We start from the raw sequence: 17,690 nt of genomic DNA on the forward strand, positions 1-17,690 counted from the left end.
TTTAGTTTTTTTAATACGTTTGCAAACATTTCTAAACCTGTTTTCGCTTTGTCATTATGGGGTATTGTATGTTGTATGTAGATTGAGACATTAATTTAATCAATTTTAGAATAAGGCTGTAATGTAACAATGTGGAAAAGGTCAAGGGGTCTGAATACTTTCCGAATGCACTTTATATTACAAAACAATGCTAAAAACAGTTTTGTTTGAGAAACTCTTCTTAATAATGTATTTTAACACTAAACTACCTGTAAACCTGAGATAAGTGGAGTCCTTTATCAGCCCCCTCAATGGCAATGATGTGGGTAGAGAATGTCATAGTGGGCTGTTTTGTAGAGGAGGTGTAGGGAGGGCTCGGTTCCCTCTGGAATGGTGTGGTGGGCCAGACGCTGTCCGTCTCCCCCCTCCACGGAAGCAATGTGGATGCTAACTCCTAAGGCCTCCGACAGAGCCAGGATATCTACGTGGTCACACTCCATTGCCATGGTTTCCACTTCCTGGATAAGTCAAGAATGGACATTATGTAAGTATCTACCCATGCAGAAACAGAATGCTGTGTGGTCAGTACAAATGTTGATTGGTTGATCAGTTACCAAAAATTGTGATGTCAATGAGTGGTCCCTATACACCCCATTTCCTTTCAATGTATTGCACCACCACTAGAGAGCAGCAAAACACTTTCAGACACTAGTTTTGAGTGGCGAAACTCCTTGAGACTAGGTCTGATTGTCTACAGAGAAAATCAGCAGCACCAGGCACACTTACATAGCATATTAAACAGGAGATGACATCAATATGGTATTGAGCGCAACTCATACTGACCTGAGTGCAGTAAACCTTGAGACTGGGTGCCTCCACAAAGTGGCTGAAGAAGTCGGCATGGTTTTGCAGGTAGGCTGAGGTGAGCAGCCTGAGGTATTGCACCATACTGTCAGAGGTAGTTTGCTCATTAAAGAGCTGGAGCAATGTGTCACCATGCTCATCAGCTTCACATTGTTCCAGAACACCTAAAAACTAAAAGATGAACTGTTCGATAACTAACCCTTGTAATTAATCAACAGGCTTCAATTACATGAGTCTGATGGTTATTATTGTGAAAATGCAATATTTGATTTTAGAAAATAGTACCAAGGTAGATAAATGTAAATTTACCATGTCGAGCAAGTCTTTGAAAGAGCTCTCATCAAAGCCTGCAGCCAATAACTCTCTGCCACTTTGTATCACTGTTTCTTTGAATCTGAGAAATAGAGAAATTATACATATTCCTCCATTATTTGGAAGTGGAAAAGCCACACACAGGCAAAGGCACATTTTGGAATCCAAAACATTCTACGAATGCACATGGCGAAGGCTATGCATAGGAAGGAATTTACCTTTGCAAAGCTCTGTCATTTTGTAACAATGATTCCAGATGTCCAAAGCATAGGGCTCTGTAAAAGCAATTGCCATCTCCCCTGATTTTTCGCATGTACTTATACTGGCTGCAAATGTCCTTCAAAACAGAAGAGAAGAGATGTCTGTGAATTTGACAAATTCAAAAACAGTAACAAGTAATTTAATTTCACCAGCCTGTCTTATGTTTTATTTAATACATCTGATTTGACTAACTAATTAGTCCATATAATGTATGCCTTGAGCAAGGCACTTAACCCTAATTGCTCCTGTAAGTCGCTCTGGATAAGAGCGTCTGCTAAATGACTTAAATGTAAATGTAATGGTAACACTTTCTTTTTTACAGTTTCCTGATTTAGTGTCATTTCATTACATTTGTTTCAGGATATCCAAGGAATATCTATCCAAAGAAGTCAGAGACCTCACAGCAGACAAGTAAAGCTTTATGTATGTAGGTAGCATCATTCACATTATGTTCTTTCTTGTCAGCCTTTTGCAATGGCTATCTAGCTATATGAATTGGCATTATTACCCGATACTTTGCAGCTTCCACCTCCAGCAGATATGTAGATATTTCTTCTCTACTTGAAACAAACTGTCGTGCGTCCGTCTGTGAAGAACAGTCATTTGCTAAATTAATATAAGTCTGTAAATAGTGTACTGACAATAGTAAAAAGTAATGCTTTGTTAATTCCTACGTTCAAAATGTTTTGTTGCTAAAAGATAACATTACCATACTTGAGGCGTCTCAAAGAGTAGTCAAATAATTTTCTGTCCACCTTCATAAAGGCTAGGTTAGCATGCTACTAAGATAAACATGGATAGCTAAGTAGAAACACTGATTTAAATGTTTCCACAAATTGTCCTCCTGTCTCGCAGGCTAATAAGCGCGTGGCAAAATACTTCTGTTGTACGCAACAAACAGTGGAATGAAATATACCATCGAAAGACATTCTAGAATTCTTTCATTTTCGAGCAACAGTAACAACAACAATGACCTAACAACCGGATATTTAGAACTGCCACGTGCTTTGTATTTAAAGGGACAGTACATTCACAGACAAAAGGGTTAGTTACCAGTATCTTTGGTACATTGATTATTTTTGTTACAGAGGAACCCCCCCCCGAAATATCCATAAGTGGGCCTAGATTTGTCTGTGTAGGCCTACTTTGTACATTGTAGTATTTTCAAACTTCGGTGGATTAGGACCATCATATGAACTTCCCTCAACTTGGTAAATGTTTTTCTATTGAACTCAACAATCTTATTGTTTAAAAACAACAACCACAACCCATCTTCAACTGTTTTTATTCATAATTTCAAAGAGATTTTGTCAGATGAACATTATAAAAAATATTTTTAAATAAATCAAGGAATAAAAAAAATGAATATTTGAATTCATCCTAACAATTTTCAATCATCAATCTTATATTAGGCTTTATGAGAAATTCATGTACAAATGAATTACAACCACAGCAATTTCCTTCATAAGCAACTTTAACTTCACCACAAAGAATGATACTATTGTAACACTATTACAACAACAAGTTGGAAGTACCTTATATTGCACTCACACCCTTTACTCTGTCCGTATGCATGTGCGTGCGTGCGTGCGTACACTTGCATGGTTGTATTCGTGTGTTTCTCCACAAACTCGTAAAAGGTCTATTCGGCATTGATCAACTAGACAGTCCACTCCTCCCACTGGTTTTGCTGGTGCTCTTCAGTTGTGTTTTACTGTTAATGTTTTTCAGTGATCCTCTGTGCTCTGTGGCACTCGTCAATGCAGAGCCTGAGTCTATCAGTCGTGTTGCTCTCATCACGATGTCTGCCCTCTCAAGAATGTATTCCTGTAAATATGGTAAGTAATAAAATGAATTTGTAGTTGCAATCTTGCTTGGGGAATTGATATGATTACACTATACAACATTTGGATTTCAGAAGAAATCCTGGATAAGAAATTCTAAATAAACTAAGTATACTTTATAAATGAGAACAAATGGGAACTCATTCAAGGTAATTACTAATAACAATGCAATTAGACATTACCTTTACCATATCCATCATCGTCAGCATGTCTATCTCTTCCAGAGGCCCATAGTGGTGTAAGTAGCACTGCTCTGCAAGGTTCTTCACAGCTATCAGCAGGCTACCTACTTCCTCAACCTGACAAGAGAGGTGGAGGGGAGTTTATTATGGCGTTATTATTGGTTATTAATGTAAAATGGTGGTGGTGCTCAGACCTGGTCTCTGGACTGGCCTTGGTGCATCATCAGTTTCATCTCAGTCTGGTTGTTCTTCTCCTTGGCTCTGTCCCATTGGGTCTGCAGTTCAGACAGCTCCCTGTTCATCATCTGCCTCCGAGGGAGAGAAGAGAACACAGTCTATTTTATTTTTATTTATTTTATTTAACCTTTATTTAACCAGGTAAGCCAGTTGAGAACAAGTTCTCATTTACAACTGCGACCTGGCCAAGATAAAGCAAAGCAGTGCGATTAAAAACAACAACACAGAGTTACATATGGGGTAAACAAAACATAAAGTCAAAAATAAAACAGAAAATATATATATATATACAGTGTGTGCGAATGTAGTAAATTATGGAGGTAAGGCAATAAATAGGCCATAGTGCAAAATAGTTACAATTTCGTATTAACACTGGAATGATAGATGTGCAAAAGATGATGTGCAAATAGAGATACTGGGGTGCAAATTAGCAAAATAAATAACAATATGGGGATGAGGTAGTTGGGTGGGCGAATTTCAGATTTTCAGTGTACTGGTGCAGTGATCGGTAAGCTGCTCTGACAACTGATGCTTAAAGTTAGTGAGGGAGATAAGAGTCTCCAGCTTCAGAGATTTTTGCAGTTCGTTCCAGTCATTGGCAGCAGAGAACTGGAAGGAATGGCGGCCAAAGGAGGTGTTGGCTTTGGGGATGACCAGTGAGATATACCTGCTGGAGCGCAGACTACGGGTGGGTGTTGCTATGGTGACCAGTGAGCTAAGATAAGGCAGGGATTTGCCTAGCAGTGATTTATAGATGACCTGGAGCCAGTGGGTTTGGCGACGAATATGTAGTGAGGGCCAGCCAACAAGAGCGTACAGGTCACAATGGTGAGTAGAATATTGGGCTTTGGTGACAAAACGGATGGCACTGTGATAGACTACATCCAATTTTCTGAGTAGAGTGTTGGAGGCTATTTTGTAAATGACATCGCCGAAGTCAAGGATCGGTAGGATAGTCAGTTTTACGAGGGCATGTTTGGCAGCATGAGTGAAGGAGGCTTTGTTGCGAAATAGGAAGCCGATTCTAGGTCTAACTTTTGATTGGAGATGCTTAATGTGAGTCTGGAAGGAGAGTTTACAGTCTAACCAGACACCTAGGTATTTGTAGTTGTCCACATACTCTAGGTCAGACCCGCAGAGAGTAGTGATTCTAGTCGGGTGGGCGGGTGCAAGCAGCGTTCGGTTGAAGAGCATGCATTTAGTTTTACTAGTGTTTAAGAGCAGTTGGAGGCTACGGAAGGAGTGTTGTATGGCGTTGAAGCTCTTTTGGAGGTTTGTTAACACAGTGTCCAATGAAGGGCCAGATGTATACAAAATGGTGTCGTCCGCATAGAGGTGGATCCGGGCGTCACCAGCAGCAAGAGCGACATCATTGATATACACAGAGAATAGAGTCGGTCTGAGAATTGAACCCTGTGGCACCCCCATAGAGACTGCCAGAGGTCCAGACAACAGGCCCTCCGATTTGACACATTGAACTCTATCTGAGAAGTAGTTGGTGAACCAGGCGAGGCAGTCATTTGAGAAACCAAGGCTATTTAGTCTGCCAATAAGAATGCGGTGGTTGACAGAGTCGAAAGCTTTGGCCAGGTAGATGAAGACGGCTGCGCAGTACTGTATTTTATCGATCGCGGTTATAATATAATTTAGGACCTTGAGGTCCTAAATGATGCACCCATGACCAGCTCGGAAACCGGATTGCATAGCGGAGAAGGTACGGTGGGATTCAAAATGGTCGGTGATCTGTTTGTTAACTTGGCTTTCAAATACTTTCGAAAGGCAGGGCAGGATTGATATAGGGCTGTAACAGTTTGGATCTAGAGTGTCACCCTCTTTGAAGAGGGGGATGACCGCAGCAGCTTTCCAATCTCTGGGGATCTCAGATGCTAGTAATAGGGGTTGCGACAATTTTGGTGGCTAATTTTAGAAAGAAAGGGTCCAGATTGTCTAGCCCAGCTGATTTGTAGGGGTCCAGATTTTTCAGCTCTTTCAGAACATCAGCTGTCTGAATTTGTGTGAAGGAGAAGCGGGGGGGGGGGGGGGCATGGGCAAGTTGCAGCGGAGGGTGCAGAGCCGGTGGCCGGGGTAGTGGTAGCCAGGTGGAAAGCATGGCCAGCCGTAGCAAAATGCATGTTGAAATTCTCGATTATTATAGATGTATCGGTGGTGACAGTGTTTCCTAGCCTCAGTGCAGTGGGCAGTTGGGAGGAGGTGCTCTTATTCTCCATGGACTTTACAGTGTCCCAAAACCTTTTGGAGTTAGTGCTACAGGATGCAAAAATTCTGTTTGAAAAAGCTAGCCTTTGCTTTCCTTAACTGATTGTGTATATTGGTTCCTGACTTCCCTGAAAAGTTGGATACCGCGGGTGCTGTTCGATGCTAATGCAGTATGCCACAGGATGTTTTTGTGCTGGTCAAGGGCAGTCAAGTCTGAGGAGAACCAGGGGCTATATCTGTTCTTAGTTCTGAATTTTTTGAATGGGGCATGCTTATTTAAGATTGAGAGGAAAGCATTTTTAAAGAACAACCAGGCATCCTCTACTGACGGAATGAGGTCAATATCCATCCAGGATACCCGGGCCAGGTCAATTAGAAAGGCTTGCTCGCTAAAGTGTTTTAGGGAGCGTTTGACAGTGATGAGGGGTGGTCGTTTGACCACGGACCCATTACGGACGCAGGCAGTGATCGCTGAGATCCTGGTTGAAGACAGCGGAGTTGTATTTAGAGGGTCAATTTGTCAGGATAATATCTATGAGGGTGCCCATGTTTACAGATTTAGGGTTGTACCTGGTAGGTTCGTTGATCATTTGTGTGAGTTTGAGGGCATCTAGTTTAGATTGTAGGTTGGCCTATCCCAGTTTAGGTCACCAAGCAGTATGAACAAAGAAGATAGATGAGGGGCAATCATTTCCCATATGGTGTCCAGGGCACAGCTCGGGGCTGAGGGGGGTCTGTAGCAAGTGGCAACAGTGAGAGACTTATTTCTGGAAAGGTGGATTTTTAGAAGTAGAAGCTCAAACTGTTTGGGCACAGACCTGGATAAAGCTTACTACAAGCTCTACACAGACACAAATTATGATATATATATTTTTGTACTTTTAAAATTGTGCAAACATATACGGAAGTTGGATTATACATTTAAAATGCATATTTAGCAAAGTTCATAGCCAGGAACACAGGTTTTAAGAAAAATACATAAATTAAACAATGTCAGAGGCCTTATACATTGTATACAAAACATTAAGAACACCTGCTCTTTCCATGACAGACTGACCAGGTGAATCCAGGTGAAAGCTATGATCCCTTATTGATGTCACTTGTTAAATCCACTTCAATCAGTGTAGATGAAGAGGAGACTGGTTAAAGAAGGATTTTTAAGCCTTGAGACATGGATTGTGTATGTGTGCCATTCAGAGGGTGAATGGGAAAGACAAAAGATTGAAGTGCCTTTGAAGGGGTATGGTAGTAGGCGCCAGGCGCATTGGTTTGAGTCAAGAACTGCAACGCTGCTGGGTTTTTCACGCTCAATAGTTTCCCATGTGTATCAAGAATGGTCCACCACCCAAAGGACATCCAGCCAATTTGACACAACTGTGGGAAGCATTGGCGTCAACATGGGCCAGCATCCCTGTTGAACGCTTTCGACACCTTGTAGAGTCCATGCCCTGAGGAATTGAAGCTGTTCTGAGGGCAAAAGGGGGAGTGCAACTCAATATTACGCTTTGAACACACCGACTGCGTCATTGCACAAAATAGCATGCAGCATCATCTAGATACGTGTGCAACAAAAGTTCAACATTCACCTTCTGCTACCATATCTGTCAACAACGTATGCACCACATAGAACGCACTGCAACTGCCTCTGCAACGCAATGCTGCAAGGAAAACGCAGCGTTCCATTGGAAATTAATGTACTTCTGGTGTACCAAAATGCAATTAAGCAGTCGGTGTGATCGAAGCGTTAGGCAGGCGTTCCTAATATTTGGTATACTCAGTGTATAGTCAATTACAGTGCCTTCCGAAAGTATTCACACCCCTTGACTTTTTCCACATTTTGTTGTGTTACAGACTGAATTTTAAATGGATTAAATTTTGATTTTTTGTCACATTTTAGAATTTTGGACTCTGGAGCAGTGGAAACGCGTTCTCTGGAGTGATGAATCACGCTTCACCATCTGGCAGTCCAACGGACGAATCTGGGTTTGGCAGATGCCAGGAGAATGCTACCTGCCCCAATGTATAGTGCCAACTGTAAAGTTTGGTGGAGGAGGAATAATGGTCTGGGGCTGTTTTTCATGGTTCGGGCCAGTTCCCTTAGTTCCAGTGAAGGGAAATCTTAATGCTACAGCATACAATTATATTATAGATGATTCTGTGCTTCCAACTTTGTGGCAACAGTTTGGGGAAGGCCCTTTCCTGTTTCAGCATGACAACGCCCCAGTGCACAAAGCGAGTTCCATACAGAAGTAGTTTGTCGAGATTGGTGTGGAATAACTTGACATGCCTGCACAGAGCCCTGACCTCAACCCCATCAAACACCTGATGAATTGGAACGCCGACTGAGTGCCAGGCCTAATTGCCCAACATCAGTGCCCGACCTCACTAATGCTCTTGTGGCTGAATAGAAGCAAGTCCCCGCAACAATGTTCCAACATCTAGTGGAAAGCCTTCCCAGAAGAGTGGAGGCTGTTATATCAGAAAAGGTGGGACCAACTCCATATTAATGCCCATGATTTTGGAATGAGATGTTCGACGAGCAGGTGTCCACATACCTTTGGTCATGTAGTGTACTTATATCTGAAAATTGAGACATGCCGTATCATTCCTTCCGCAGCCGTGGGGGAAGTGTTGTCGCTTGGGTCCTTGATCTGATCTATAGGCTATATAGGCTATTCATCAAAGTAGCCTATTTTGCATTGATTACCAAATACATCATATAATCTCAGCGACTGTTCAATCTCTGTGATTTGCCCCAAACATAACCCTTTTATTCAGGACATAAAGTTAATTTATTTTTGCAGTTTTACTTTAGTGCCTTATTGCAAACAGGATGCATTTTTAGGAATATTTTTATTCTGTACAGGCTTCCTTCTTTTCACTCTGTCATCTGAGGGACTTTACAGATAATTGTATGTGTGGGGTACAGAGATGAGGTAGTCATTCAAGAATCATGTTAAACACTATTATAGTCCATGCAACTTAATATGTGGCTTGTTAAGCGAATATTTACTTCTGAATTTATTGAGGCTTGCCATAACAAAGGGATTGAATACTTATTGACTCAAGACATTTCAGCTTTTCATTTTTAATACATTTCCACTTTGACATTACGGGGTACTGTGTGTAGGCCAGTGACACAAAATCTCAATTTAATCAATGTTATATTCAGACTGTAACACAACAAACTGTGGAAAAAGTCAAGAGGTATGAATATTTTCTGAAAGTACTGTTCATGTATTTCTAAGCATGTATGTGTATGTCTGACCAGCTTGTTGGTGTTGTGCTCCTGCTTCAGGCTGTCCAGGCTACGCTGGCCCTGCTCCAGCTCCTCCACCAGCTGGCCCAGGCGCTCCACCAGGTCCTGATGGGTGAGGGACAGGGTCTCATGGCGCCGGATGATGGGCATCACCAGGGAGTCTGCCCCATACTCCAGGTAATCTACATTCACAGCCAGGTTAAGAAACAAACTTCCTTATTGTATTGTACCTCACAACCAACACTATGTCATTTTATGTTTATTTGTTGGAGGCAAAAATACAATTTCTCAACATTTCGACCAAACAATAGTTTTCTAGATCCAGGTATTGATTCAACTAAGAGAATTAACTAAGAAAATATATTCAACTAAGAGAAACATGAACTTACTCTCCGGGAGGAAATCTAACATTTTCATCATGTAGTCTTCGTACATTTTATACATGGTCACCCTGTCCTTTAAATACTGCTGCCTGTAAGGATTGGGAAAAAATATATCAGGTGAAGTGTGACCAACAAGTATTTGGGCAAGAAGTTTCCCAATCCAAAATCCAGCTCCCATTCACCTGGCCTGCAGTTTTTCCAGCTGTTCAGTGAGCTCCTCTTTCTCGTTCTGCTTCAGATCGTTCTGCGTCCTCGCTACCTGGTACTTCTTCAGGGCCCGACGGCGCTTCACTTCATTGTCCTCAACAAACTTCTCAAATTTCTTAGCTCTGTCTTTAGTCTGGATGAAATCATAAACCCAAGGAAAAGAGTCAAGAGATGATGTACACATAAGCAGGTCACTACTGTATATCTTGGTTCTATGTTAAACCTATACAGTATCTGTATCATTTCACCTGTCCATGGTATTGAAATGCCTTAGCTCATCGGGAATTGTGTATTATAAACTGGGTCGTTCGAGCCTTGAACGCTGAGTGGCGCAGCGGTCTAAGGTACTGCATCTCAGTGCTTAAGGCATCACTACAGACACCCTGGTTCGATTCCACAACCGGCCGTGATTGGGAGTCCCTTGGGCGGCGCACCATTGGCCCAGCGTCGTCCGGGTTTGGCCGGTGTAGGCCGTCATTGTAAATAAGAATTTGTTCTTAACTGACTTGTCTAGTATGACAAAACATTTATTTTTACTGCTCTAATTACATTGGTAACCAGTTTATAATAGCAATAAGGCACCTCGGGGGTTTGTGATATATGGCCAATATACCACGGATAAGGGCTGTGTCCTAGCACGCCGCGTTGCGTCGTGAATAAGAACAGCCCTTAGCCGTGGTATATTGGCCATATACCACACCCTCTCAGGCCTTATTGCTTAAATGTAACTTACCGCCTGCTGTTTTAGCTCTAGCTCTGCCCTCCTCTGTGCAAGGGCCTGCATGCGGCCTTTGAATTCCTGCCGTTTCTGTGTCAGCTGCCTATCCACTTCATCCACCTCCACCTGCTTCTTCAGGACAAGGGTTCTCTGTAATGTGTTCACTCCTGTCTCCAGGACTCTGCTAGCGGTCTACATGGGAAATCACTGGTCATAAGAATGATGCACATCAAATGTATCTACACCAAGACACTGGCCTATGTTTTGTGTTCAAATAAAATATAATTAGGACTACTTACCTCTGTTATAACCGGTATGTGATTGACATTTTCATATTCTTCTCTATGTCAGGGGAAATATATAATTCAAGCGTTTAATGGCAATGTAGTGCTGAAATTGGTAGTCCATTGCAAACTAAACTTGAGCTGCATAATTGTGCAATATATTTAAAATGCAAATCATGATGCATCCAATTGTCATGGACCTACGATATGATTATTCGATTAAAATGTATCAAGACATAATGATTGTGGCCCAAAAGATTTGCAAAACAGAAGGTGAACAGATGTGCTATAATTATCGTTCATAATGCATAAAATTATAAATGTTGTTTGTAACATACCTAGTTTCCTCAAATTGCGTTACGAAAATGTTTTTCATTCTATTCTCCACTTTCAGCCTTAGACGAGGATCATCTTTATTTATACAAGGAAGAGTCTCCATATTTTTAGGCGTTGCAACTTTTATTTTATAAAATAGGTATGATCCTTGAGAGAGAAACAGAACTCCAATAATATTATAAAACGCAGCAGTTGTTGTGTTCCTGAAAGAATTGTTCCGTGCACACGAACAAGAGAGCAACAAAGGTCTTCCGGATTGGGTGTTCTCCTGAACTTGTGTTAAATGTTGCCGAGCAACCAGGGGGGAGGCGAGAGGGAATGCGAGCGGATTCGTTTCTCGGTTGTCATAGCAACTGCCCGGGAGGCATTCTATTTCACAGATGGAAAGCAAGTGAAAGGTACTCCACAAAAGGCAGTAGCCTTTATAAATTATTAAGACTGACATTGCAAACAGATCATAAACTTTGTCTCAATCTAAATAGAACAATTCTTACACATTTCATTTTAAATATATAGATATCTGCATGAATTGTCAGTAATTGTAAGGTATCCAGCCTACTTGATTGGCGCCAGCATTTTTCTTGATTCTGTATCGACTTCAGATAATTTTGCAGATGAGTAGGACTGGATCTAGTTCATCAACCTGGTCTCAGAGCATTTCGTATTATTCTGTATGTAAATCCGAGACTCCATTTAGTATGGTATGTTACATTTCGTATGGTGTGGATTAATTTGTGGATGTCCATCACCCATTTCGTATTATATGTTACGAATTTGCAAAACGTACAATATGTTACGAATTCTAGCTAGGTGGCTAACGTTAGCTAGGCTAGGGGTTAAGGTTAGGGGAATGGTTAGCTAAAAGGGTTAGAGTTAGATTAGCTAACCTGCTAAGTAGTTGAAAAGTTGCTAATTACCTAAAATGCTAAAGTTGTCTGTGATGAGATTCAAACTCGCAACCTTTGGGTTGCTAGACGTTCGCATTATAAACCCACCCGACCAACCACCCTCCTTTCATTTTTGCTTTAAGTAACTATCTGTCATATATAACCATACTAAAGGTAACATATCATACTAATGATTTTAGTGTTTTGGGATTTATGTTTACTATGTTGTCTAGTCTGAGACCAGGCTGAGTTCATTTGACACCAAAAATGAAATATTTTATTTCAGCCAAGTCCGTAGGCTACAGTTTCAATTAAACAAAGTGTCAAATTAATACCATTTTGGGTTGAAATGGGTAGTTTATAATCTGCACCTCAAACGTTTCCAACAGTGTCTAACTGTAGCTCAGCTGGTAGAGCACGGCGCTTGTAACGCCAAGGTAGTGGGTTCGATCCCCGGGACCACCCATACACAAAAATGTATGCACGCATGACTGTAAGTCGCTTTGGATAAAAGCGTCTGCTAAATGGCGTATTTATTTTATTTTAACTGTCAACAGCTGATTCGCTGCAATTTTCTGAAAATATAATTTAGCAAGTTGCTAAGCCTGTTTTAAGGAGATATGTTGATAAACCTGTTGTTCAGAAAGGCAGTAATAGTTACATGTCTTACAACTTAAAACCAGGATTTTCTCACTCTTCAGAAGTAAACATTATGCTGGTTACAGTGGTGGTGTCATGTTATAAGATGTAATGGTATGACATTGGATCTTAACCAGACCAAGACACATTTACTTGACTGTCAAGACTTGACAGTTAGACAGGAAATAGCAATCAGTCCCAATGAACCCACAGCCTCAACCAGTGTTATTGTCTACTAACAGATATTGGAGATATGCTTTTGGGTGCTCTTGAGTAGGAATGCTATTCTGAGACTGTCAGATAGAGCTTTGGGAATTCAAAGATAGAGAAGTTCAGCATTTACTGCATAATATTTTATTATAGTTTATCTATAAATATGTTCTAGCCTTTGTCTGAAATCATTTTTTATATACTGGAGAAGGCTATTTACTCCCCCCAATAGATTTGAAAATTTCGTTTTTGTAGAGCTAATCTTGTTATTTCTGGATGTTGACTGTTTATTTTATTTTCACTGAGTGATTTATCTTATGTGTCACAAAAGTTTTACAGATGTTATCACCAGGGACTGTAATTCAAGCTGTTGTGTGTATGATTGTAATACTCCTTCATAACCTCTGCCATAGCCATGTAAGCCCTCAAGCCAGAGAGGCCTTTAATAATAGCAGCGGAATCAAGTGGAACCAAACAAAGCTAAACATGCCCTTAAAAGGCATCACCACTGCTGGGGCTGCTTGCTCCCTAGTCTGGCAGCACAGATAGCTGTTCTCTCTCGCAAAAGGAGTGCCTGGCTCTTAGGTTACTCCACATGCGGAAAACTTATATGACTGTATGTGTACATCATTTGTTCCAGGATTTACCATTTGCTGCCTTTGATTTTGCATGCCACCTCTTTCATTAATCATCTCTCCCTTCTTATTTCATGACTGCAGGATTTTAAATGGAAATTCTCAATTCTATGTTTGATGACTGAGAGGAATATTTAGTTTTATGATGAATTCATTCATCCTGTCAACTTCCTTCCAGGTCCATGTGTTGCAACTCGAGGACCAACATGCTCATCACTGGGCTATGAGGACAACAGGGAAGTGCTGGGTAACCTAGTTGTTTAGGGCAATATGGTGACCACCAATGTGACCATCCCAGCCAGCCTGTCCATAACACTATGCCATAGACTAAATATTGAAGATAACGCAGACATAGCTAACTATCAGACTCTGCCTACAATCCCTTCATCCATCAAGATCTTAAGGTGAGTCCTTACAAAGAAGATATGTCCTGTATGTATTCATTTTATTTAATATAGTTTCAACCAAGATAATTTAAATAAACTTCTGAGCCCCTATCACTCACTATATGGTGGGATATACAGTAGCCATAGGCATCAAACTCTCTGAAGAGCATCATTATGTGGTAGGCTATTATAAAGATGTAGTTTTCAAGGCTTAGGCAATAGGCACTTATGCTCATAGTGTTAAGATTTCCATGCTGTCAGCATGTTTGCACAAATACTGTATGGTGAAGAAGCCATCATTTCACTTTTTTACGAATGGAGTTGGGTTAATAATTTTGTTAAAATAACCATGGGCATTTTTTACATTAAAGTTATTGAAAATTCCATTCAAATTAATATAACACCTATTTGAAGTGTACCAAAATATAAAAACACCTGCCAGTTGGCAAATGTTATAATAAAAACTAACGGGGTGATGGAGAACAGATGCCCAAAGTATCCTGATGCAATTTGCCTGTTTGGGCGGATGATGCCTTCACATGTCAATATCTTCACATGTCAATATCGTCCTAAAATAATCTCAAAGCACCGCTGAACCCTGGCTATCCCTGTTTCAGTCTATAATTTTTTTATATTTTATATAATAAATTATAATATTTATTGATTTACAAGGACCATACATTATTGCCATTATATCTAAACTATGGAAAATAAAATCACGGATTTGCCTACTCTTTATTTAAAAATATTAACAACTAGATTTATGAGAGAACTCGGTATCATAAACCTGCATCTATTAACCTACATTCTGCATTCTCTTCAAGTCATTTGCCTTCCCTCTTCATTGTAGGGATGTAGATCCAATAGTGTTTGCCATCCAGAGAGGAGATGCTCAAGCTGTGAAAGAGCTGTCAGTGGCTGCACCACTCAGCCTGATGAAAGAGAACAAAGAAGGATGGATACCTTTGCATGAGGCTGCACATTGTGGCCAAGCTGAATGCATAAAGGCACTGCTGAAAGGTACACATTGAGAGCATCATTTTTACAGTCTTGAAATGCAAACCCTTGCCTATGTTAATGGCGCTAACTTAAATTGGGGTTGAATTATAGACTGGATGTTAAAGCATTTTGTTTATGTGTATATTATTTCCACTCCAGCCCAACCAGGATCAGTTGACAAGCGCACCCTCCAGGAACAGACTGCTCTAATCCTGTCAGTTTCCAGTCAGCGACTGTCCTGTGTGCAATGCCTTCTACAGGCAGGGGCAGACCCTGACATCAGCAGCAAGAACAAAGAGACTCCCCTATACAAAGGTACAGCTCCCCACGTGGCTATAACATGAGATAGTGGTTTTGAGGAATATGTAGGCCTATACTGAAGCATGGTGTCTTCTGCCAGTCTGTCTAACCCAATGTCCTTTGATGCCTTCCAGCGTGTGAGTGGGAGAACGTGGACATGGTGAGCCTCATCCTGTCATACGGTGCCACAGTGAACCAGAGGTGTAACCGGGGCTGGACAGCCCTCCACGAGGCAGTGTGCAGGGACAACGTAGAGATCTGTGAGATGCTAGTTAGGGCAGGAGCCACCATTAACCCTCCCAATACCTACAGCATCACAGCACTCATAGTAGCAGCCCAGCAAGGATGTGTAGAGGCCATGCGATACCTCATTAGGAAAGGTAGGTTACAGTGTGTGTAATGCTGTAACAGATGACATGGTTGGCCCTATAATACACCCCTGCTATATGGCTTTTTACTGTAATCACCTTATTCACACAGACAATGAAAACTCCTAATAATGAGGTGATACATTCATTCTTATTACAGTCATTCAGTTTTCTGCAAAGTCACTGACGGTGTGTTCTTTTTCCTCAGGTGCTGACATCAACATGCAGACGTGTGATGGTGCTACAGCCCTGTATGAGGCCAGTAAAAATGGCCACAGGGAGATAGTGGAGCTGCTACTCTCTCACAACCCAGATGCCAACAAACCCACCAAGACAGGACTCCTACCTCTACACGTTGCTGCTCAGTATGGACACCATGAGTATGTACGAGTGCACTATATTCCTCCTGTCGTGTCTCTCTTGTATTACTCTTATGTACAGTACTAATGTCCCCTTGTTCCAGTATTGTGTCCCTGCTTGTCCCAGTCACCAGTCGGGCCAGAGTTCGCCACAGCGGGATCAGCCCCCTCCACCTGGCTGCAGAGCACAACCGGGACATGGTCACAGCCATACTGCTCAAGACAGGTGCCGATGTCAACGCCACACTATCCCACAATCGCTCCATGCAGTATTCGGATCACTGCGCCACAGCACTCTACTTTGCCATTTCCAATGGCAGCACTAAGACAGTAGAAATGTTACTGAAAGCTGGTGCTGATCTGAGCCTGGACCCAGTCAACCCTCTACTAGCAGCTGTAAGACAGGGTTGTACCAGGACTGTCTCTCTACTGCTGGAGCATGGGGCTGACGTTAACACCAGCATCCCATCCTGTCCTACCACCTTCCCTGGTGCTATCATACTCTGTATGAATAACCTACCTCTTCTCAAGTGCCTTTTGGATAATGGCTGTGATGCATGGGCCTACTTCAGATGTGCTTATGGTTGCAGCCCACACCCAGCCCAGGACAGCATGGGCAGCATAGTCATCGACATCAACACTGTACTGCCCACCAATGACATGTCTCTTTTAACCTGCACAGGACCTGTTGCCAGTAAAGTACAGGTAAGGCAAAGTAGGCTCCTGTTGTGATTAGGATTATTCTGGGACCTTGATAAATAGCTTTTTTTCTTCTTGGCATGATGCTCATTATCTTTTCTTTCTGTTCATTCTTATATCCCTTAGTTTTGTGAGTTGATCTCATCACCATCTGTGCGTAACTGGGCAGGGCCCATCGTAGACTTACTGCTGGACTACGTTGGTAATGTTCAACTGTGTGCCAGACTCACCAAGCTCCTGGATGGACGGCAGGAATGGCCCAGCATCAAGACCAAGTCATGTGAGTACATCAATGAACACACACACACAAACAGGTGGGACAATCTAACACAGCGTCCCCTACTGTTTCCTCAGTGTCAGCCCGTCCACTGATGCACCTGTGCAGGCTAAGGATCCGTGAGCAGATGGGTGTGTCCAGACTCAGGTCTCTGGACAGCCTACCCCTCCCAGATAGACTGCTGCAGTACCTCAGCCTGACCAGACACAGCTTTGATGACTTCTGCCCTGATGGCAAATAAGGCTTGTCAGTGTTCCTGTGTGTTGTGCCTTATAGTATATTACCAGTTTACAGGATTATTTTTTACTGTATTTATGGGGTAGTGATGATTGGGGAGAATGTGTGTGTCGTGTGCACATAGAATAATGTGTGTTGTGTGCACATAGAGTGGAAGTGAGCTGCAGTTCTGAGTGGATGGCCTGACGAATTATGATAGATAAAGGCACAGCAGTTGATAGTCCCCTGAAGAAGTGCAGCAAAACTGAGCTCAAATGAACTCAAAGTAAGCTTTTAAAATACCTGTCATTCAGATGTTTAGGCCCAAGCGAACAAAGGGAGACAATCAATGTGATGTTGGGGGGCCAGTATGGAAAATGTATGCACTCACTAACTGTAAGTCGCTCTGGATAAGAGCTTCTGCTAAATGACTAAAATGTCATGTTTTATGAAGTGTACTTGCTTGGATGGAATTTACTTGTTGATATTCAGCACTGATTTTGTAATATGTTTTGAAAGTGTGTTTTCAACAGACCTAGTGTAATGAGTGTATATTATAGTCGAGTTGTTGTTGTAACATATTGTAAATGTCAGTGCCAAAATGTATGAATCCTGTAGGCTATTGAAAAAGG

The 17,690-nt window shown here is 41.7% G+C and overlaps 3 protein-coding genes across 3 annotated transcripts; 1 reads left to right on the forward strand and 2 right to left on the reverse strand.

Annotated features, from left to right (window-relative positions):
- Positions 1–110: 110 nt before the first annotated feature.
- LOC311102432 (ubiquitin thioesterase OTUB2-like) lies at positions 111–2,399 on the reverse strand. Its single transcript, XM_084143785.1, has 6 exons — positions 2,126–2,399; positions 1,925–2,002; positions 1,374–1,492; positions 1,153–1,237; positions 823–1,014; positions 111–497 (listed from the first exon to the last, which is right to left on the reverse strand). The coding sequence occupies exons 1-6, from the start codon at positions 2,126–2,128 to the stop codon at positions 288–290; spliced, it is 687 nt and encodes a 228-aa protein (XP_083999911.1). The 5' UTR covers positions 2,129–2,399; the 3' UTR covers positions 111–287.
- A 673-nt stretch (positions 2,400–3,072) lies between these two features.
- Positions 3,073–11,186, reverse strand: ccdc197 (coiled-coil domain containing 197; the record flags this gene model as incomplete). The annotated part of the gene is made up of 9 exons (XM_084144004.1): positions 3,073–3,243; positions 3,449–3,559; positions 3,637–3,747; positions 9,165–9,337; positions 9,545–9,627; positions 9,721–9,878; positions 10,479–10,655; positions 10,763–10,805; positions 11,086–11,186. 9 exons carry the CDS (start codon positions 11,184–11,186, stop codon positions 3,073–3,075), a joined length of 1,128 nt encoding a protein of 375 aa, XP_084000130.1.
- Positions 11,187–13,648: 2,462 nt separating this feature from the next.
- LOC311102640 (ankyrin repeat and SOCS box protein 2-like) lies at positions 13,649–17,667 on the forward strand. Its single transcript, XM_084144005.1, has 8 exons — positions 13,649–13,858; positions 14,691–14,860; positions 14,999–15,154; positions 15,274–15,519; positions 15,716–15,887; positions 15,971–16,571; positions 16,692–16,845; positions 16,920–17,667. The coding sequence occupies exons 1-8, from the start codon at positions 13,725–13,727 to the stop codon at positions 17,081–17,083; spliced, it is 1,797 nt and encodes a 598-aa protein (XP_084000131.1). The 5' UTR covers positions 13,649–13,724; the 3' UTR covers positions 17,084–17,667.
- The last annotated feature ends 23 nt before the right edge of the window (positions 17,668–17,690 follow it).

The sequence above is a fragment of the Coregonus lavaretus genome, assembly GCF_964263955.1.
Source record: "Coregonus lavaretus genome assembly, chromosome: 27".
Classification (NCBI taxonomy): Eukaryota; Metazoa; Chordata; class Actinopteri; order Salmoniformes; family Salmonidae; genus Coregonus; species Coregonus lavaretus.

Bases quoted from the DNA above. Each gene is read 5' to 3' on its own strand.
- LOC311102432 (XM_084143785.1), bottom strand. The intron at 1,238-1,373 runs GTAAATTCCTTC...TCTATTTCTCAG, and splicing joins AATGACAGAGCTTTGCAAAG to ATTCAAAGAAACAGTGATAC. The intron at 1,015-1,152 runs GTAAATTTACAT...TTCATCTTTTAG, and splicing joins TCAAAGACTTGCTCGACATG to TTTTTAGGTGTTCTGGAACA.
- LOC311102640 (XM_084144005.1), top strand. From the start codon at position 13,725: ATGGTGACCACCAATGTGACCATCCCAGCCAGCCTGTCCATAACACTA. The intron at 13,859-14,690 runs GTGAGTCCTTAC...TCTTCATTGTAG, and splicing joins TCATCCATCAAGATCTTAAG to GGATGTAGATCCAATAGTGT. The intron at 15,520-15,715 runs GTAGGTTACAGT...CTTTTTCCTCAG, and splicing joins GCGATACCTCATTAGGAAAG to GTGCTGACATCAACATGCAG.